This window comes from Onychomys torridus, chromosome 11, assembly GCF_903995425.1.
Source record: "Onychomys torridus chromosome 11, mOncTor1.1, whole genome shotgun sequence".
Classification (NCBI taxonomy): domain Eukaryota; kingdom Metazoa; phylum Chordata; class Mammalia; order Rodentia; family Cricetidae; genus Onychomys; species Onychomys torridus.
The window spans coordinates 20,594,863-20,618,121 of NC_050453.1; the positions used below are offsets into that span (position 1 = coordinate 20,594,863).

A 23,259-nucleotide genomic window follows, 5' to 3' on the forward strand; every position below is an offset into this window, starting at 1 on the left:
CAGGAAACCACTGCTGAATTAAGGGTAAAAACTAAAATTTGACAAATTAAAATTTGTAAAGTACAACTCAACAAAAATTGAGAAAAAAGTTTCTCATCAAGTGAGAAACAGGAAAACAAAATTATAAACACTGAATAATAAAGACTTGAGCACACACTAATGTGTCAGAGATAAATAAAGTATACCAACAATCTAATAAGTATAAAGGAAAAAGGATATATTAAGGATTATCTATCAGAGTAGATATTAAAATTAAAAATTGAGATAAATGATTTTACAAAAACACAGAGTAAAACCAAATAAATAAATAAATAGATAAATACATAAATGAAAAGAAAAGATGTGGGAAAACGTGGTAGGGAAAAGAAATTATCAGTCTCAGTAGAAAGGGATATTTTAACTCTTTTAAAGAAAGACTCTTAAATCAAAACAATAAAAAAGAAATAATTTGGGGATACTGAGGTAGCATAGGGGATAAAGTCATTGCCACAAAAGCTTGTATCCCCGGATGTCATGGAAGAAGGACAGAACCGATTTCACAAAGCTGTCTTCTGACCTCTAAAGGTGTACCATGGCGTGTATGTGTCCCATCATACACACTAATAATAAAAAAGGTGATGATGATAATAATAAAAATAAATTTAAAAGACAGTTCTGAAGTGTGGCTTAAAATATTTACAGAATTAAAGGACAAAATGGAAAATTCTACAATTATCCTTAGGACTTACAATAAAATCTTCTACAAACCAGCAATGACAATGATTTGAAGCTTCAGATTTTATGTTTAATTATCTGATTAGACTTAAGACCAAGTCCATGAAATGAAATCCAGACCCAACACTGCTTAGGTGACCAAGAACCAGAAACTAGGGTAAAACCAAATACTACTGTTTAAAACAAAACATAGCAATAGACTCCTAATGACATTCTCCTATACTCATAGATCATTGTCTTGCTTGACCATCATCAGAGAAACTTCTTCCTATAGCAGATAGGAACAAATGCCAGACAATATACAGAGAGTGAGAGACTTGGAACACTCAGCCCTAAATGAGATGTCTTTATCAAATCCCTCCCCTCAAGACTCAGGGCTCACTGAATCCCGTGGGGAAGAGTTAAAGCAGATGGAGGCCCTCTAAATCAACATGAGCAAAGTGCATATGAACTCACAGACTGAAGCAGCAAGCAGTGGGACTGCATGGTGTGTGTGTGTGTGTGTGTGTGTGTGTGTGTGTGTGTGTGTGTGTGTGTGTATTTAGTGTTTTTATGGGATTCCTGTGTGTAAACGAGTGGGTCTCTGAGTCTTGTGCCTTCTCATGGGCTCCTTTCCTTCTGTTTGTTAGATTTTACTTTTAAAATACATCATCTTTCACTAATCTAACATACTATGGAGTTTTTAAAAAAATGACATTATTTTATGTACCACTAAGAAAGAGAGATTAAGATTAAAAAAAAATTCATAAAAGAGGTCCCTATCCCATCCCCCCCCCCCATATCATAAACCAGGATTGCAAGGATTCACATAAAAATAAATGAGAAAACAAGCCCTGGTTGAAAGGGAAAGTAAGGAAATTTACTTATCTCAACTCTGGCCCTGAGTACACAGATGAAAATTTAAGAAATTCCCCTTAAGATCTGACTCATAAACCAGACAGAAAATCCTGCAGTACTTCTTCCATCTGAACTTAATTACTCGATTTCATTAAAAACAAAAACAAAAAAACAAAAACAAAACGAAAGCAAAACAAAACAAAAAGCAGATCCCAGCCTTGTAAGTAAAACATAACAACAAAACAAAACAAACACTAGCCCCACACACACAGCCCAAGAAAACAAACAAAGTCTAACAAAAACAGAGGGTTTAAGTTAAAGTGGTTACAGTGCCTTCACTTGAATGGCACACACAAAAAAAAATTGCAAATACTCTCTGGAGGAAACTAATTTTAACTCAGGAACTAATTGATGCTTAGATACATTCCGTTATAAAACATGTTTCATTTTCTGAGATGTTAAGTGTAACAGAATGTGTAACTCAGAATTGAAAAATCATAGACTCATATGGACAGCAAATTGTGTCTTCTCAGCAAAATAGGAACTGTATCCTTAGACTGTTTGCTAGATGATAAGGGAAGTCAGAATGGCTCTTAGGAAGTTGGATTCATTTATCCAAATATTTGCCTGCAAAGCAGTTAGCTGAAAATGGACAGATCAGATTGCAAACAAGACAAAGGAAAGTGATACACTTGAAACAATCACAATGGATATACACACAAATAACTTCCTCCTTAAAGAAGTAATAACAAATAAGTTAAAACTGAACAGTGATAAAATATACTTTATATCTCAAAATTTGTGCAATAGAAAGTAGAATTCAATTAAAAGTGTGTGTGTGTGTGTGTGTGTGTGTGTGTGTGTGTGTGTTGCAAGAATTTAGATTTTTCTTCCTGGGAGAGATGTGGACAATGCCGTAACCCTTCACATAAGGTTCTAACAACAAAGTTCTAATGAGGAGGCTCACCCAGGGAAATCAAAGTATTTCTTAGGCTTACTTATAGACCACGGTTGAGGGGTTACAGGAAGGAAAATGAGTGTCCCTAAAGTAGATGTACCATGGCTGTATAGAGATGTGCCCTCTCCTAACACTACCTACATATTCTAGCCTCTCCCTGAGACTTTGAGGACATAGCTAATTAGAACAAAATTGCATAGACATGACTGAGAGGCCTGATGGCTGATCATCAGGTCATGGTCCAGTGACCTCCCCACCAAGAAGAGGAAAATGCCAGCAGTTTACAGAATCAGTCAAAATGGACCCCCACAAGCAAGCACAGCTAATCTTATGTCAGTTGTTTGGTCTCAGAGGACAGTGCTGTCCAACACTGTATGCGTATGAATGTAGGTGCATGTATGCCAGGCTGAGTATGTAGATACCAGAGAATAACTAACTAGTGGGAGTTGATTCTCTCTTTCACCACGTGGGTCATAGAGTCTGGACTCACGATGTCAGGCTTGGTAACAGGTGTCTTTACCTTTTGAGAAAGCCCATCAGTCTTAGAAAGTAGAACTTAAAGTAACAACTGTAAAAATATTAACAAAAGTTGAAAGTAAACTTTTTTTCATGCAACTGATAAAAATCACAAAATACCTGGACAGGTCATAAAATAGAAAGAATATTACAATGTAGAAATACATAAATTGGAAAGCAAATAAACCAATTCAATTATAAAAGAATAAGGAGATGGTCTATGACCCCAAATATCTAATTCTTTGAAATGATTAATAATATAGATAAATTTGCTGAAAAAATGGCCATGACTTCAGACTAGACACAGACATACATTAATATCAAAGACAGGATACAAAAGGATAGTTTTAAAGAGTAGCATGAAAATGTAATAGACAAGAGGCTGCTTCCTATCCTTTGCTTGTTAAGTACCTACTGTGTGTATAATATAAGAAACGTAGTAGGGACTATAAGGAGAAGTCAAAATCAGGAGGCAAAGGGACCCAGGGGAGGTAACTTATATCAGTGACAGTTATAGTTGTCAACTGGACCCAGTAGAGTCACCTGGGGAAGGCAGTGTCTATGAGGGATTGTCTAGATCAGGTTGGCATATGGGCATAGCTGTGGAAGACTCTCTTTATTACTTAATTGAGGAGGAAGGAAGACTTGCCCATGGAGGGTCATGGTATTCCCTAGGCAGAGGCTCCTGAGCTATATGAGAGTGGAGAAGGCTAGCTGGGTGTGATCATGAATGTGTGCATTAATTCATTGCTCTCTCATCTTGACAATAGATGTAATATGACAGCTCTCTCAAGGTCCTGTCACTGTTACTTTGTTTCCAAGATGGACTGCTAACTAGAATTGCATGCTAAGATAAACACAGTGTCCTCTAAGCTGCCTTTGTCAGGGTCTTTTTAAAATCTTAACAGGAATTGGAGCTAAGACAGGCAGGATATCCAGACTAAAGGGAGCACAGGAGAAGGTACATGCATGTGTGATGAGGCAGAGGTTAACAGGGCTTTCCTCTCATAGACTTAATGTTTGAATTCGAGGCTGAGAAGACAAGAGGGTCTAAAGCAGAGGGAAAGCAGAGGTTGAGGAGGTTGGAAAAGCTGTCAAGTAAGAGTGGCTTGGAGAGAGGTATGTCTACAACAAGGCCATGGCAAGCTGAAGCTGTCTCTACTCTCACAGCAGCTATGGAGTCCATGCTAATTCCTCACTGACTACTTGCCTAGTTCCTTGCTCTGCAGGTGTTCAGACTGCTGCTGAACAAATGCATCTTGTTGGTCAGGTGAATCATTCTCAGTGCTTCCACTAGACACAAACATGCTTAAAGTATTCACAGCATCTACTTCATAGGCACACAGCTGAGGTTACATTAACCTGATATTGCTTCCATCATAATACAAATAAGGTAGCTGTCTCATGTCAGGAAAAAACTTCAGCATTAAAAAAACAAAAACAACAACAACAACAAAAAAACCCTACTATCTTTTTCAAAATAGGGAGCTTTCTGGACAGTGCTCTGTATGTGCAGTTATGCTGCATTAGTGCACCTGTTTCTTAGGGAGATCACGACATTTCTAATGCCACACTTTCATTTGAGGGTATAATGTCCATAGAATATAGAGATATGGTCAAGTTCTAATACACAACAGATTTACCATCAGTCTTAAAAGTCTTCACTGCCACTGGGCTTGAGATAGGGAAGCTTTTACGTGAATATGTTAGTGTGTGTTCTCAAAATGCACAAGATCCTGGCAATAACCAGCCCAGAACAATTTTTTATTACAATAGCTAATCTCCAATTTTAGATCCCAAGTCATATAGACCCAACCAGTAGACTTCTGTGAGCTTATAAATACTGTCCTGTTACTTTTGTTTCTTGGATTTTCATGGGTACAGAGGTAATGATGATACTTGCAAATAGGATTGACATAAATATTATCTATCTATATGTCATCTGAATATGTACTGAATATATATTGCTAGTTTTGTTGTCACATGGTTATGGGGGGTGGGACAAACAGAGTCATAAGAAGGAACATATTACTTGCCAGAAATAACAGTAAAACATCTCTACAAATATCCACATTTTACTCATTAGGGTTTAAAATTTCATAATCAAATCCTAGAATTGGGCAATAGCCTATTACTCACTCCACATTCAACTTTCAAGAAGGCCAGGATTCATTTCTTGGCAGGGCACCACGTCATTCCCCGATACTGGAGAAGTCATTTGTCAGGAGTACAATTCTCTTTCTCCATTTCCTCACCTGCAACATGGGCACTAAAAAAATGACCCAGCCCACTCATTAGAAGTGGGGAGACCTAGTTGAGTCAGGTCTTTAAAACCCTCCTAGGCCTCATTTGGGATCAGTACAGTTAGTATAAAAGGTGCACTAACAACTGGAAATGTGTGACAAAACTCCTTTCACAGATAACAGGACTCATCGGGACTATGCCCATCAGAACTCAAATTCCTCTCTGGTGCCAGTTCAGAGCTGCGAGGCCAGGAAAGGGAAATAACAACACTCCAATGAGACTTGGCATTTATAAATGTACTTTCAGTGCTTGGATAAATCTTCGTTTCACTAGCCCAACAGTGTTTGTAAGATATTCCTGGCATGCTGAAAGCTGCACAGCCCTGTCGTACTGAGAGAAATACCTTCTTCCTAAGAGCAGGCAAAGCATCTCCTGATAGCTGTTAAGGTGAAAAGCAAGCACTAAAGAGAACTCTTCGCAGGCTGACTGGATTCTCCAACAGCCTAACATTTTTGAAGAGATGAAAGCAGTTTGTAACAGCAGGAGAAATTATTCTACTTCTAGTTCATGTCTGTAAGACTGTTTCCTACAAGTACCAAACAGACAAAGTCCAACCACCAAGGAGATGGCACTGTAAGGTAACAGAAGCCACCAACCTGTAACTCCAATAGTTCGCCTGTAACCTGCTTTCTACCTTTAAGCTTTGTCTTCTCTGACTGTCTGCTTTCCTATTCTTTTTCACCTAGGAAAACATGTCCTGCTCCCACTAGAAATGAAGGAACTAAGGGGGAAAGAGTCAGCAGGTGTGGAGGGGTACAATAGAGGGTAATGGGAAGGGAACGTGATGAAAATACAGGGGATATGCTTCAGTTACTTTTTCTGTTGTGTTGATAAAAACGTGTCCTGATTTAAAAACAAAAAACAAAAAAAAACAAAGCTTAAGGAAGAAAGTTATTTATTCTGGATCCTAGTTTAAGGGCCCAGTCCCTCATGGTATGGAAGCCCTGGTGACAGGGGTGTGAGACAGCTGGTCAGGTCATGCTCAGGTTTAGGGATCAGACAATGCAGGGTTCTCATACTCAGCTAGTGTTCTCCTTTTCTCACAGTTCAGGACCCAAGCAGGGAGCAGTGCTGCTTTCAGGGTCGGTCTGTCAACCTCAGCTAACACAAAATAAGCCTTCCCAAGCATGGCCAGAGACTACCCTAAGCTAATCCCTCCTGGGTGTGCCTGGAGGCTTGTCCCTTAGTAATCCAACCAAATGTGATTTCAGAACAGGCCACCTTGTCACCTTTGTCTTTCTCGGGTCTTCCTATAAAAAGTAGCTCCACCCCAGGATTTCAAATTCTTTTCTTCAGTCTACTACAAGGCAGCTTCTGACTCAATGATTCAAAATAGGCCCCAAAACACACACAAATAAAATACATTTTGATATGAGACCACATTGTCTTCTTGTACTAAGACCAGTTCAGGTGCTGATGAGCTCTCATTAGCTAGTCCTGGAATGTACCATTTACCAGCGTATCCCTTTTTCCTTTTGAACTGACTCCCCTATCTGTTGTATAACACCCATCTTCAAGGGAGGTGTTTTTCACATTTAGGTTTTAGGCTGCTGATGACTTCAAGACGTCATCTCCTTGCGTGATCTACAGCGGTCCCTTAGACTCATTACTGCTTATTTACAATAATAATTTATAATAATCCTACTACACACGAGCTTGGCCCACCCCCACTGAACTGAGCACTCAGCATTCCTGCTTGTCTGGCTCATACACATCCCAAGCATCTGATTTTACCTCCCTCCAAATTCCTTTCACAACTATGACCTTAGGCACTAGTATCAGAGTTCAAAGGATAATTCTAAACCAGTTCTAGGACAGGAGGGCATGAGACTCCAAAAAGGGAAACAATATAAAACAAGATGAAGTTTACAGAAGAGTAAAGCACTCAGGCCTCAGGATGTACTTCCACAGCAGACTGGAAGAGGAACCTAAGTGCTTCTAAGAGAGAAAATAAAACAAAACAACATTCACGTGACACAGGGGACTGTCAAGAATAAGAACGCTAGTAGGCTTCTTAGAAACAGCCCCAGAGACGAGAAGAGCATGCTCTCCGTGTTCTGAGGGATAATCAGTTCATGGAGGATTCTATCAATTGTCAGAAGAGTAAATTGTGGGCTTGCACCCTGAAAATACTCTACTTATTCTATTATACAGCCCTAGAAAGCCCTCCTGACTAAACACAGTAATATAAAGATGGCAGGATCACAACCAAGGGAAAGTGGGGCTGCATGGGAGCCAAGAAAGAGAAAGCTAAGATCACATCTTCCTTCACCCTAAGGAGCAGACAGACGAGGCTGAACGGGTAACAAGCAGTACACAAACAGCAGAGAGGGCAGGGAAAGCCAGGAGGGAGTCTGCTGGATCCTGCTGCATTCCTGTTCCCCTGAGTTATCCACTTTTGTACACAACACACACACACACACACACACACACACACACACTTCTTGTTTGACAATTCTATGCATTTATATCATGAATTTTAGTGATTTCCACCCACTACGCTCCCTCTGTCTTCTTCCTTCCTCTCCTTTCCTCGGCCAGTCTACTTTCATGTCTCCTTTCTATATGTGGCCCACTGAGTTTAAGTAGAGTTCAAGTAAAAGTGGGGAATTATTTAATAAAAGATAATAAAAAGTGAAATGAATTAGAAAGGAAGAATCCATGTGAGGAAATAAGTGGATAATGGTGAGGCTGGGAAAGCTTCAACTGATTTGATGATTGTTTCCTCTACAGCGTTACTCAGAAGACGAAAAGACAATGAATCATTTAAAAACAAACTACCAAAATAGCAATGAGCATCAACAGTCTGTGGCTATGATGTTGGCAAGGTTTGTCCCTACTCCAAATATGACCAGTATTTCCCAATATATCTGCTCAGTTACTTTAATTTCAACGTTTATTTCCTTCATACTTTGGGGGTGGATGAGGCTGGTGAACTGAGGTAAAAATCCAGAAACTCACTTGAACATTTAGCATGACCTTATTCTACTGACATTAACTTTGCCATTAGGATCTGAAAACCCTCCTCTAATTATTTCAAAATATCTTGGTTTTCCTGCTGTCATTGTTTGTTAATGTTTTCCAGGCTTTTAGACTTATTTAAGGAGGAATAAAAATAATGTTACCAGGAGTACTTTCATTTCTGAGGTTGGACATGGATGGTTTTAGGATGGAGTTCAGAAATATCAAAGATAAAAGAAATGCCATTATCTTTTTACATCTATTTTTCTTTAAAGTTAACAGTGAATCCTCATGCCCTGATTTACATACTATCACTTGGGAGACCAGATTTCTATCATTTTTATTTACTTTTTTCCATGTGTTGGTGTGTGCACTATGTATGCATGTCCACACATTTGAGTGTTTGTGTATGTTGCATGAATATGCATGTGTGTATAGTTCTAGGAATCTGAACATCAGTCCTCATACCGATGTGTCAAGTACTGACTGAACCATTTTTCAGGCCCAATATCCAATCTTTAATAACTAAATTAATTCTGTACTCTATACCAAGCATTATACCTTATTTTAGCTATCAAATATGGACACTAATATTACATTTTCCTGCAAAAATTAGTGACTTTGGGAGGGTGTCAGAATGGTATTAGAGTGAATAATCATTTATAGATACTTACTTTTCAGATATTTTAATGTAAAATTTTGTAGATTATATGCTCTGAATATATTGTGACGCTTACTCCACAGTAAGTTGTGAAAACATGCTGCCATTGAAGCAATGTGATATTTAGCTGCTGCAGATTGGGGAAACCAGTAGACACTGTTCACTACTGAATACCTCATCACTTGGTATTTTTATTACCTAGTACATCTATATTGATGACATACAATGTATATCATGGGCTTACATAAATGTGACAACGCAGAATGACTGTGCATACCTGTGCATGCTACTGGGTGGACAAGCAAGAGATTCCCATTAGCAATTTAAGCCTGGAAGGCACTAAGACAGAATACCAGAGCTGGGGATGCAGCTCAGAAGAGAAAAGTTTGCCTAGCATGTACAAAGACTTGGGCTTGATAGACCTAGGGAAACAATCCAAGAATTTCTCACTTCTTAATAGTGTGAAAGGAAAACACTCTGAGGCACATTGAGACAGCATTTTGCTTTGCAGCCTAGGCTGGTCCTGAACTCACTTCTCTTTACATCTTTCTCAAGTGCTGGGATAACAGGTGTTCAGCCACATGCCCCACACATACACTTTTTAAAGAGCATGAAAGTGTATAATGTGACATACAAATACGTATTTTACAGACTGTTTTTAAAAGAGGTTGAAATTCTGTGAGCTTACATTTGTGTTAGCTACTTAAATAGAAGAGCTTACAAACACTCGTATCTGTTTCCTCTCTCCCACTCCTGCTCCTTTTTGTAAAGACTGAGTCTCATGTAGCTCAAATTGGCCTCGACTGTGTTATATAACCAAGGATAACCTTGAGCTCCCAATCTTCCTGCTTCTCTCAAGTTCGGGAATTACATACAAGTGTACCACCAAGCCTGGCTTCACAAAGCACATACTTGAAACAAACTGAAGAGATTTTAGTTAGAATATTGTTTTATCCAGCTAGCAACATATGGCATAATCCAAAGAACCATTACAGGTAAGTTGTAGGAGTTTATCAACAGGTCATCAGGCTTGGCAGCAAGCTCCTTTATTGGATGAGATGTCTCACAGTCCCTCAGTTCTTATTTTCTCTGGATTTATATTTGAAATTCTTAATATTATCACTATCAAAGAACCTATATTTATTTTCAATATTAATTCATTCACACTTAGTTGTCACTGAATAATCAAAATGAAAATCAACTTCAAAATAGGGAAAACTAATTCTAGGAAATAAAACAGAGCATGGGGGCAACACTAGGCTCCATGGTCATCTACAGCACCTGCTAAAAAAAAACAATGGGGAAGTAGTATTTGCAAATTATTCATAGTATTTTCTTCCTTTCTTTCCAGATTTATTGAAATTATTCTCTTATTTGAGTTATTTGCACTGCCTTGTTTACCCCATGCTTTTCCTGTAGGGCCTTGACTTGGAGTAAGAGTAAGCCATGATCTCCAGGCCAACCTTCTCATGTGTTTCATAGACCAATCCTGATTACCATGTCAAATATCCCAAAGGTCTTTAACTTACAGTACCATCACAACAAATAATTCTGATGAACTCATGTTCTCCTTCCCCCAATTCTGCTAGCAATGTGGTAACTAGAGCCAAAAGACAAACCAAAAGAACTTTATAGATGATTTTGTAAGGTTGTATTTTCATAACACTGCAGAAGAACTCCCACTCACTTTGGGAACTGTTTCGGTGACTTAAATAATATACAACACGGTTTGGCAATCTTCTGGATGTAGTATCCGAAATTTGCATCCATTCACACTAATCTAGGGTTTCATGTGTCAGTAATAACCCTTTACTTTCAAAACTTAGTACGGATGAAAATTTCTTTGCCACAGTATTACCAGAGGGCTTAAAACACATTTTCACTGCAAATATACTAACATTTTTCCTTAAGAGACTGTGTAACCAAGAATGGGAACCTGATCTCACTCTCACACAAGAAATTGCTGTTTGAAATGTGAAAAATGCATGGTGTTCAAGGGGATAAAGCCTGTGTTGATAGTACACTTATTATATGCTTTGTTATTGTGTTAAATACAGTATCTACATGATCCTATTGAGTTGTCACAACAAATGAAGGAAACTGAGCAATGAGAGATGGAAGAGCCTGCAATACACCAAGGTGTCATGGCCATCTTCTTGTTGGGTGTTCTATTCTAACAGTTGGTGGAATATGTGGTAATTCCTCTCTGCTCACACTTACTTCAAGTCTGCAAGGTGAATGTAGCCATAGCTTCTACTGGGCAAAGACTACAACTATGCTCTTTCAAACAGTGAGCAAATCAGTCAATGTCTTCAAGCTACATGTTGAATAAACATTCATGCAACGAGAGGCAGAAATGTGATGATGTAATAGTTTTGTGATATAAAAGTTCCCACAGTGAAAACAGAATTTGGGTTGTAAAAGGTCACTCATTATGTCAGCAAAAAAGAACTCTTTTCAAGATGGTATATCATAGATCTTCTTGTTCTAACCACTCTTCTTTCCGCCCCATCCCTCTTCATAAGAGTTGGAATGACATCACGTTCTTTCTTCTCTATTGTGACATTGCCTCACATTGCCCAGGGTGGGGTAGCCACAATACTTCAGGAACTTATGTCATCCATTCAGGACATTACAATAATAGCCACACAAAAGATACAGATTTCATTTATTAGTAGTGATTCACTATCACTATATGCAAAGCAGCCACTTACTGTCTCTGGTTAAGAAATGAAAAGATGGACGCATGGGATTTCAATAACTTTCCCTGAAGGATGACATTTTAAAGGTAAAGCTAGGATTTGGATTCCAGAAATGCACCCCAGAGTTTGAAGTTTACAACAATACACACCTTGTCACGGTAGGGTGTCATTGGTCTTACATCCAGACTCTTGTGAAGCTGCCTATGTTTGCCATTTGCCTTGGATACTGTAAGCCTCCAGTACTGCCTTATGACTGTAATTCTATATATAACCAAAGGTAGAGTCATTTGAATTACACTCTTTTGTTTTGTTTGTTTTTCAAGATAGGGTTTCTCTGTGTAGAACATGGCTGTCCTGGAACTTGTTTTGTAGACCAGGCTGTCCCAGAACTCAGAGAGATCTGCTTGTCTCTGCCTCTCAAGTGCTGAGATTAAAGATGTACATCACCACACCCTGCTGAATTACAGTCTTTTAAACAGTATTTTAACCTCCCTGGTGAAATGTCTGTCTAGATTAAATCATCTATAACTGTAGCACTTTTTTATGCTGCCCTTACTGAAAATACTCTGGAGTAAGGTTGGCCTATTTTCTTGGACTGTTCTCATTCATTAGCTCTCTCTCTTCTGTAATAACTACCATGCTGGAAGCACAACTTCTCAAGTTATGGACCCGAATGAATTATTCTCCTATGCTTAAACACTCCCGACAACCTCACTTATTAGCCCGTATCCTTCTATTTCTGTCTATTCCTTAAAGAATGAAAGTGAGAAGATTCTATCCCCCTTCTTTTTTGCATGATTTCCTCCTGTTCTACCACTAACCACACATATGTCAAAAGCACAGTGATTAGAATCTCCACTAAAAACATAGTCATTTGATGACTTTTTTCGTGTTTCTAGGATGAAAAGGTTCAGAAGTTGTAAGTTTTATCAATGTGGGGGCTTCTAGAGATAGTTTTGCCTAGTCTAGACCTCCAACTACTTTTAAGTATTGGAGTATGAAAGAACTTGACTACATGTAACTGGCCATTTCTTACTACAAACCCCTAAAAGGGCAGAAAACCTATAATGGACTTTTCTTTACACTATTTATCACAACTTGGGTTAGGGGAACATGCTAACATTCTCAGAAGCAGACAATCCCAAAGTCTTCCTACTTAGAATGCATAAAAGCTGGAAGTGAGACTATTTCTGCGTCATCTCCCTCCCTCAAAAGCCACAGAACCTACAGAGGGAGCCACGGTTCTCATAATGATAAAAGGTCAATAGACTTCTATAAAAGATTAAATGATGCTGCCACAGAAGTAAATCAATTTTTACAAAGCGCTGAGCCTAAAAGGTACCACATGGCCTGAAGGTAAAAGGGGGACATTCAGATTTCTGCCATCTCTCCAGGAGGCCTTAAGATTGTTCCTCAGGCTTTCATGATAGTAAATCTCCTGGCAGGATCTGAAGTAGTTAAGTAAAGAAAAATCCAAATTGGGAAGTAAGGAACTCCAACTTTGCTTGACTTTATCAATATTGCTAAGGCAATGATGTCATTGTTTGGGGGTTCTGCAAAGACATTCCATGTCACTTCAGTTTTAGTACCAGGCTGGAGCCTGCATGGCCTGCCAGCATCAGCAGATAAACAAGACCTGTAGTCTTCCTATTCATCTCTGGATAGTTACTCAGAAAGATTCTGGAAAATATGCCTATTAGGAACTAAACATCTCACTTTTCTTCTCATCCTTCTGCCAGAAGTCCATTCCCTGGATAAACACTTTACAAACTGACGCTCTAAAAGTCTCTGAACATGACAAAGTATGTGTGCCTCAGTCAAGACTCATTAAATATTTTCTCTCCCATGATGAATGAACAGTTATATACTATATGAAACCTTTGGAGCTAACAACTACCCCCTTCCCCTGCCTTTTTTGTTTTGTCTTTATTTTGCATGAAAGATTATTTTTCCATGTCAACTATTTGTTATGCAATCTTGGCTTTGGTAAAATATCATTCTAGCAATATTACATGCAGAAATATTTTTTAGTTTTAAAATTTGTGAATTAAAATTCTTCTAAAAATTTGCTTTCTTTCCTTACTACTGCTTGCTTTTGATAACTGGTTCTTTCCAATGTCTTTGCTTATATTTAAATAAAATATTAAGGGAGGGAGAATCTACCATATTCTTTTTAAGGAGGTGGGGTTAGGGTTGGGTCACGGTGTCACTCACTTGTAATTCCAGCTCTCAGAACTGTAAAGCAGGAGGCTCAGGAGTTTAAGAGTAGTCTGGGCTAAACAGCAAAGTCTTGTCCCCTAATTCTTAATATTAATTTTAAAAGAGCCTAAGAGGTAGTTTATATAAATTATAAGCTATGTAGTCAAAGCTTCATCATATAATAATGTGAAAAGACATTGGTTTATTATTTCAATAGCATGGTGATAATTGATTCCTTTTCTCCCTTTAAAATCCTTGACAATTTCCTACATGTGCATAATATATTCAATTCATACTAAACGCCTTACTCTCTCTTATCTCCTTTCACTCCTGCTCATCATCCCCCCTCTTCACAGCTAGTCCCCCTCCTACCTTCATGCTATTTTATGTGTGCAGACCTCATACAGTGGATACAGCTTCTGTGATCAGGACTACAATGTCCAGGCCATGTTAGATCCAGAAAACAGCGTGTAATAGTACTCGGCCCCATACTCCAAACCTTAACTCTTTCTTTAACAAATTCCTTATTGTCTAATGATAACATTAGCTCCAGCAGCTGGGGACGGAGCTAGCCCAGAGTACAGGGCTAATGTGCTTAAAGACTGGAGTTAGGGGTTGGGGATTTAGCTCAGTGGTAGAGCGCTTGCCTTGCAAGTACAAGGCCCTGGGTTCCATCCTCAGCTCCAAAAGAGAGAGAGAGAGAGAGAGAGAGAGAGAGAGAGAGAGAGAGAGACTGGAGTCAAACTTGAACACAAGGAAGGGGGCAGGCGGGGACATTGATTGGTTACGGTCAATCTTTATTTGTAGCATCCCAAGGAAAGAGACTTCTATTCTGATACATTTTAAAAACAGCTTGGCAAGAAGGCTTAGGTGTAATGCCTTTACTGCAGAGCCTGATGACCCGAGTTCGACCCCCAGGACCCACACGGCAGAAGGAGATAACCCACTCCCACAAGTTGTCTTCTGACTTCTACATGTGTACATGACACTGGTACACCCACAAACATACTCTAGACATGTTTTTCTTTCTCGTTCTCTCTCCTCTCTCTTTCTCTCTTATATACAAATAAATAAAAGAAAATTTTAAAGATGTTAAAAACAGTATAAGTAAAAATTTCAGTAATACATACATACACACATGTAGATATGTAATACACACATAATTTTTATGAGCAAAAAATACAAGCATCTTCTACTGAAATGTGTAAAATGTACACAAAAGCCAGAGGAATGTGTCCTTGCTATAAGTGGCTCCTGCTTGCTGTATGCATGTCTATCAGGCATTATACCTTTCTCTCTTGGATGTCTTTTACCCAGAATGTTATTCATACTATAGCACACAAGAAAGTAAGTTACTGAACAGAATAGTTTAAATATAATTTAAAGTTTACTTTTTAAACACTTCTATCAGTTTTAATGAAGCTAGAAATAAATTCACTAAAGTTTCCGGCTGTTGGCATAAAGAGCATTTCCATAACCCATTCTTTTTTTCTTTCAGAGTTAATTCCATTGCAGATATGGTTCATGACTATGTATTTAAAGAATAGAATAAATCCAAAGAAAACAATTTGAAATTAGTCATCATTTTTAAGGTAGTAAAGACTCCAGAGTGTGGATCCATTGATTTTACAGTCTCTGGTTCCTCACTCTTTAAATTTAAATAAAAGGACATTTATTTGGAGCTGACACCAATACTAAGCCATTCTGTGGAAAAAGAAAAACATACTTTGTTTACTGACACTTTCCCACAATTGAAGAAAGTGGAAATGCTAATTAAAAATAAGTAAAGAGGAGGCTGAAATAAACTCACAGTCAGGTACAGTCAATCTTTACAACACCCTACTCATTGAAATAAGACCATATGAGGAATCAACATCATCTTATATCTGAGTTTGGGAGATTGCTCAAGTTTCATCTGCAGATACCCAGGAGATATGCTAAGTCATTCCACCTCTTCATAAGGGGTGTCCTCTAGTCAGTAAGTAAAAACTCAAGGTCCCCCTTGTAGAACAGAAAAATGTGAAAGTAAAAGTAAATTTAGTACATGATACTATCATGCTAGTAAATATATAAGAAAAACATTTAAAACATATACTGAACTTTTTTGCATATTTATTTAATTATGAAATAACAAAATGAAGAGTGTCAGTATATCTCACTTAGACAAAAATTAAAGATTTCTTGATAATAGTTTATACGTTTTAGATGATATTTTATTTTAAAAAAATGCATAACACAAAGGCCTGTGGGTGTAATTTCTTTCAAAGCAAGCTCACACTATGCTCCTGTGTCCATGTGTATACCTGTATATATGTGTATATGTGACAGTGTATATTTCTGTGTGATATATGTATGCATATCTGCCTGTGTGTGAGCATGTGTACCTGTATGGGTGTATGTGCACATGAGCATGTATATACAAGTATATTAGTGAATGGTGTATTTTTACTTCATTTCTATGTGTGTCCCCATCTGCACCTCTCTCTCTCTCTCTCCCCCACCCCTCTCTCTCTGAGTGTGTGAAGTTTTGTATGCTTGCATGTCTGTGGATGGTATGTGCATGCATGTGAATATGCACATGTGCTTTTAGTTTAGCAAGCATTTCACACAGCTAAGTTTCTCTATGAAATTCCCTTACCAGCCATAACCAAAGAAGCTTTACTCATTGCCAGAAACAAGACACTCCACTGCTGAGGCCTCAGAGGACAGAGGAAGAAGAGTCCCAAATACTACATGTGGTTCATCTGCTACATTTCTGAAAGGACAGAGCTTGGATACAAGGAACCAGCAGGGATTCTCTCCTATCTTCTCTCCCAGGAGCCCCTGTGAGCATACAATGTGGTGTGGTGCTTCAAGATCTTTGAGACCCTTCTCTTTCTTCAGCGAAAGGGTATTCAGTGAATATACATGGTTGTACTTTATCCTTTAGACATCTGAAGACTTACTCAGCAATTCTTAATACTCACAAATGACAGCCATTTCTAAAATCAAACCTGTCACCAGGCTGTCACTGGATCTTTCAGAGAACATAAACTAAGTCTTCTTAAGCATTCATCATATCACCCAGATTTAAATAAAAAACAAGCAGACAAATCAGGAATTAAGCAGAAAATTCCTTTGATTAAGAAGCTTTCAATACACAGAAACAAAATGCCTCAGTGTGTTTTCTGTCTCCACGTCAGAAAGGCTTATGGAAGACCAAGTTTGTGAGCACAAACTTACACAAACAGACCAAGTTTGTTTGTTCCAGTAGGTTTAAAAGAATACAAGTTCTTGGCCTTTTCAACAGCTTTCTTGAGTGAACTGACATGTCTAGAACCCACATGTCATGAGTATGATGGATGTTTTATCTCAGTTTTAGCTGATTGTAGGGAACCAAGTCAACAACCCAGAGGAGTGTCACGAAAGACCAAGGCTTTGAGTTTTAATGTGATCACTAATGGGGGTAGCAGGTAGCAGGATACAGAACAAAGCTAAGGCTTTACAACTATAAAGGGGACCTAGAACTTTAGAACTGGGTGAAAACTGACCATTCCCCCCTAAGCCCGAGAAGAACGCGTCAACGTGAGTGAGTGGCGTTCTCAGCACACCAGGCAGAAGCATTTCTCCCAACTTACATGCAATGCTTACAGAAGCAGGAGCTTTCTTGATGCTGCAAACACCGGTCATGGAGAGTAAATGTTGTGAGATTTTATTTTTAACTCTGGCATCCTGGGAGTTCTCAGAGTCAGGATTGTTCAGCCAGATGTTGGTCAGAGGTTAAATGGCTTGCAACATGCAGGGAGGGATCCCAGTACAGACTGGAGAAGGTTTCTGTCTGTTCTGTCCTGGGCTGAGGTTCACAGCAGAGCACGTACAGGCTTCTAAACTTCTAGTATCAATTGTGATTCAAGACGGATACTTCTTAGATGTCTCCATCTCTCATTCTTTCTTTCCGTTAAACTTCTGATACTTTGATCAAGCTTGGTCATCTGTTATGCGGCATCACGGGATATAAAAATGCTCTTCGGTTTTTTCCTGCCAAAACCTCCATTTTTTTTTCTTTATTGACAAAGTCTTTAGATTTGGAATTCTCCCAGTTCTATTCCAAATACAGCCAGTTCTCTTAGGCAGAGCAGCAGGAAGAAGACAGTGGCTCATTTCTCCCAGAATGACACTTGCAAGAAGAATCCAAGGTGTACAATCTCATGGTTTCCGCTTCATGGTCTCTTTCTACCATCAAGGTGTGTGTGGTGTGTGTGTGTGTGTGTGTGTGTGTGTCTGTCTGTCTGTCTGTCTGTCTGTCTGTCTGAAAGCCAGTGGTTAACATTGGGGTATCTTTCTCTAGAATTTTCTATGTCAGTTTTTGAAACAGGGTCTCCTGCAGAATCTGTAATCACACATTTACAGCACAAGCTGGCCTCTAAGCCCCAGGGGTCCTGCTGTCTATGCATTTCCAGCATAGGAATTATAGTTGTGCTCTGCCATGATCACCTTTCTACATGGGAGCTATCAGGCTGGACTCAGACACGTTTGTGAAGCAGGCACCTTACTAACTGACTCATCTCTCCAACCCTATGGCCTTATAGTTTTTAATCTATGATAATGGTAATTATACAACAATAACACAGTTAGCTAACATCTATGAATGATTTACCAAGTACTAAAACATCCACCAGAGATCATGTTATTTAATTCTCTTTAGCAAAGTAAATACGGTTTAGCTGATGGTTTTAATACTAGCTTAAGGTATAGAGGTATGACATGTGAGAGGCCTGGTTCAAAAGCAGAGGCCCTTAAAAGAGTTATGCTGTCTTTCCTCACAGAGTTACTATTGATCAATGCCCAGACTACATAGAATTGCTGGAGAAATGGTATAAGATACATTTTTGGGGAAATGTCAAATGCTTCAGATAACCCATTACGTATTTTCATTTCTAAACAGTAAAATGGCTGTTGTACTAAACATTTTATCATTAGTGTTTTCAATTCATTGAATTTGTGTTTGTTATGATTTATGTCTTGACTTCAGATTTTGCTTTCTTAGGACTTGCCAATTCTTTTATCAGTTTGCCTAGCACAGTATTTAATACCAAGTCAAGATCTACTGAATGCGGTATCAGTGCAGAGACTATTAGGAATTTGCCTAATAACAGAATGTATTCAATAAGCTTCTTTCTCCCTTTTGAGTGTGATCGTTGGCTGTAGTGTTTCCTTGGGTGGGTTATGATGTCTAGTCAGGGTTGAGACACCAGTCTGCTTGTTGTGAAGTCAGCTTTGAGATGCAGTTAACACTCCCATTGATAGCCTTTAAGGACAGCAAATTTCCTTTACAACACAGCTGGGTCCCAGCCTGTCAGTTGAAGTCCTTAGGCTGAGGAGCTCAAGTAGGAAGGAATGCTATCTCCAGACTACTTTCAGAATCAAGACTGCAACATCAGCTCCCCTGGATTCACTGGGTTAATTTTCAACATGCTAGCTTTTATAAGCATAAGCATGTGAACTGGTTTTCTAAGTCACTTTCTCCTCCGCTGTCCCTTGGTTCCATGACCCCCCCCCCACACACACACACCCATATCTCTTCTTCCCTCTCTCCTTCCTGCCTTCACTTTCTGGAGATATGTTTTCTTTTTCTTTCTCTTTGTTATTAGCCAATGTTTTATAGAAAAAAGGTTTTCCCTAGAGAAGTATTAACAGCAGAGAGGAAGAACTAGTGAGAGATGGAGATGCCTGAGGTATTTTTTGAACCATGTCCCTGATTACAAATCCTCATTCTAGAATCACAGCTCACCTAAGGAAGCTCATGGATTCTTCTGTGGGATTATTTTGTATACTGAAATGGAAGTTTTCTATCACTAAACCTTCCAACTGATACTCCTGAAACAAGTTCCTGAGGACTTCTGAGTAAAATGGTGGATTAGAAGCAACCACCATGGTTCAGGGAAAAGAAGAAATATCAGGATAAGGAAAAAAAATACTACATTTAAAAGACAGAAAGAGAGGGAGACCTTTGGAAATCCCAAAAGGGAGACACAGGAGAGCAGGAAAATGCTCAGGGATAGAAGAACAAGAGCAAGAGGAGGAGACGTGAGCAAAGTTTCCAGACCCATGCTTTGCAGCAGGGGGAGGGAAACAGAAGCCTCACTGAAAAGCAGTGTGCTTTCTCTTTACCTGTGCTGAAAACTGAGCCCCAGAGACAAGGCTAGTCAGTAAAAGGATTCCTCAAATGACACTGGAAGAGATATGCAAATAGAAAGGCACAAAATGCAACCCAAACATGAAATAGCAAGGAAGTATGACTAAAATATTGTAACATATCATCTAATAAATTAAAAATCTGAAGGGGATAAAATGATTTAAAAATGGTGTACATAAAACTGATGGATGACCTCAAAGAAATCACAAAGAAATGAATGGATAAAGCAAATATAATCAATCCAAGACCTGGAGAGAAAAGCCAAAAATAGAAAGCCAGTAGGATGGATGAAAAGTTTACAATGCCAAAAAGAATATCATCAAGAAAACTAAGATTAATAATAATAATAATAATAATAATAGAAAGCAATGCTGGAAATAAAACACTGTATGATTAAATAATAGATTCAACCAATCAGAAGAAAGAACATCAAGGAAGGAAAACAAGATTGAAGAAATATGACATCAAACATCATGAAAAAAAGTCAATGGCTATGATCACAACTTCAAGAACCTGGGAATCTGATCAAGACTCAAAATTTACAATGGAGTAAAAGTAAGAGCTGAGATAAACACTAAAGTCATCGAGAATCTATTCAGTGACATGGGAGCAGAAAATGCTCCAAATTTAGGGAAAGAAATGGGAATCCAATCACAAGAAGGTTTGAGAATCACAATGGAAAGGATGACATGATAGAACTGCTCTATGACACATTACATTCAAGATGCCCAAAGTACAAAAGAAAGAAAGGAAAGGAAAGTTGTACTAGATAAGTGTCAATTCAGAAAGACAAACACATGAGAATGACTTCATACTGCTCGAAACAAATCATAAAAGCCAGGAAATCATGGAATGGTGTATTTCACACTTAGAAAGTAAAAGTATTACCAACCAAAATTGCTACATATAGCAAAGTAAAATAAGAGGGATGAAGAGGATACTAAGGAGCAAATACGAGCAAAATACAATGATATGTATTTATGATTATGTCACAATAAGACCCATTATTTTTATGCTAATAAAAAATAAGTACAAACAAAACAAAATCCAGTTTCTTCATTTCTTGTAGAACCTTGCATTTCCTTACTGCTTAATCCCACTGGAAAGAGGCAAAGCTGTTCATTACAACTGGCTACATAACAGAATTATGTGTCAGAGTGACTTCAGAAATTCACTGTGGACCTAAAGCACACTCTTGCATAAGATTCCAATTTTATACTTAAAAATAACAAAACAAAACCCCATGACCAATAACCAGTTCCTAGGGTTAAAACAAACAAAGAACTTCCATAAGGCAATTTTGAGAATAAATATTATATTAAAGGAAAATGATGCCTTACCATTTATGAGTCTCTGTCAGAGCAGTCTCTTGTGACTCTTGGTCAATTTTAGCTGAAAATGCAAGAAAAAGACATGATAAGATCGCCATTTTTACTATGTTAATCCTGCCTATCCATGAGCATGGGAGATCTTTCCATTTTCTGACATCTTCTTCAATTTCTTTTTTCAGGGACTTAAAGTTCTTGTCATATAGGTCATTCACATGCTTAATTAGAGTAACCTCAAGGTATTTTATAACATTTGTGGCTATTGTAAAGGGTGATGTATCTCTGATTTCCTTCTCAGCCTGTTTGTCTACTGTATATAGAATGGCTTCTGATTTTTTTGAGTTGATCTTGTATCCTGCAATGTTGCTGAAGGTTTTTATTAGCTGTATCAGTTCCTTGGTTGAATTTTTGGGGTCACTCATGTATATTAACATGTCATCTGCAAATAGGGAGAGCTTGACTTCTTCCTTTCCAATGTGTATCCCCTTAATCTCTTTATGTTGTCTTATAGCTCTGGCTAGAACTTAAAGTACTATATTGAATAAGTAGGGGGAGAGGGGACAGCCTTGCCTTGTTCCTGCTTTTAGTGGTATTGCTTTGAGTTTCTCTCCATTTCATTTGATGTTGGCTGTTGGCTTGCTGTAAATTGCTTTTATTATGTTTAGGTATGTTCCCTGTATTCCTGATCGCTCCAAGACCTTTATCATGAAGGGGTGTTGGATTTTGTCAAATGCCTTTTCTGCATCGGTACAGGGCTCTACCATTTCAGAGAGTGTACAATATAAACAACATGGAGTTGATTAGCTATGAATTCTAATGTTCTCCAGCTATATATTATCTTAACCCTATTAATGTCACTGATATGCCAGAAATATTATTAAATTGGAATAAATTGACACTACTATATGGGCATATAAGATTTTTACATCAGCACTCAAACTTTTTAGGTTATGAATAATTTATTTGCCCCTGACATAGTAACCTAAGGAATGGAAACATACTTTCATAGTTACATTGAATATACCAGGGTCTAAATACCAACAAGTTTGTTGAAAATAATTCTCTCAGGAACAGGTACAAGCATCAAGATGGAAATGTAAACAAATGAAGGCGATGTACATTTAAAACACTTTGTAACCATGCTCTTTGGAACAGATCTCAAGTGACTGATTATGGTCTGCTCTAAAAGGGGGACATTGTTATGCACCCATTTATCTGCTTTAATTTTTTTTTTTTTTTTTGGAGCTGGGGACCCAATCCAGAACCAATCCTGTGCTAGACAAACACTCTATCACTAAGCTTCAAACTCAGGTTTATTTGCTCTATCCCCCCCCCCCCAAATAAAGATGCCTGACATGAACTCACAGATCAGATTTAGGACAGGGATGAAGATTTCAAACTATTTAAAAATCAGATAGTAACTCCATTAACCAAAACATATGACAGCAACTTTCACATTCTTTAAGAAGCAAGCATTCCAGGAAGTTAAGGAAATACTCTACAACTCTCCCCTCTTCTTCTTTGTGCATATATATTTGACATAAATGTTTCAGAGACACTGTTATTGCACTCATTATTTTCAGTCTATTCTAAAGAATGTAAAAGATTAGTTATGACTTCACAAATTAACAATTTCATGGTGATTACCCACCCACAGCTAGAAAAACTACCAAGCTAGAGAACAATACAGAAAAATCATTACCACACCTACACTGTCTTCATAATGCCTCTCCCGCAAAAACAGACATGCACAAGATAAATAAAAAATACTCTAAATAGTAAATGAAGAAATTGTCTATTTATAATCCTTTCCCATCGTGTAATATTTGGGGCCACTTGGAGAAATCAGAAGGCAAAATGATGCAGAAGGAAAAAAAATTGGCAATGCTGACAAAATAAAACCC

At 38.2% G+C, this 23,259-nt stretch overlaps 1 protein-coding gene across 1 annotated transcript in view; it reads right to left on the reverse strand.

Moving 5' to 3' along the window:
* The window catches only part of Fmn2 (formin 2), a 351,969-nt gene that overhangs the window by 54,700 nt on the left and 274,010 nt on the right, over positions 1 to 23,259 (reverse strand). The window contains exon 15 of the mRNA XM_036202265.1: positions 21,368 to 21,419. Within this exon, the coding sequence (XP_036058158.1) occupies positions 21,368 to 21,419 (52 nt within the window). The remainder of the gene's footprint in view (positions 1 to 21,367; positions 21,420 to 23,259) is intronic.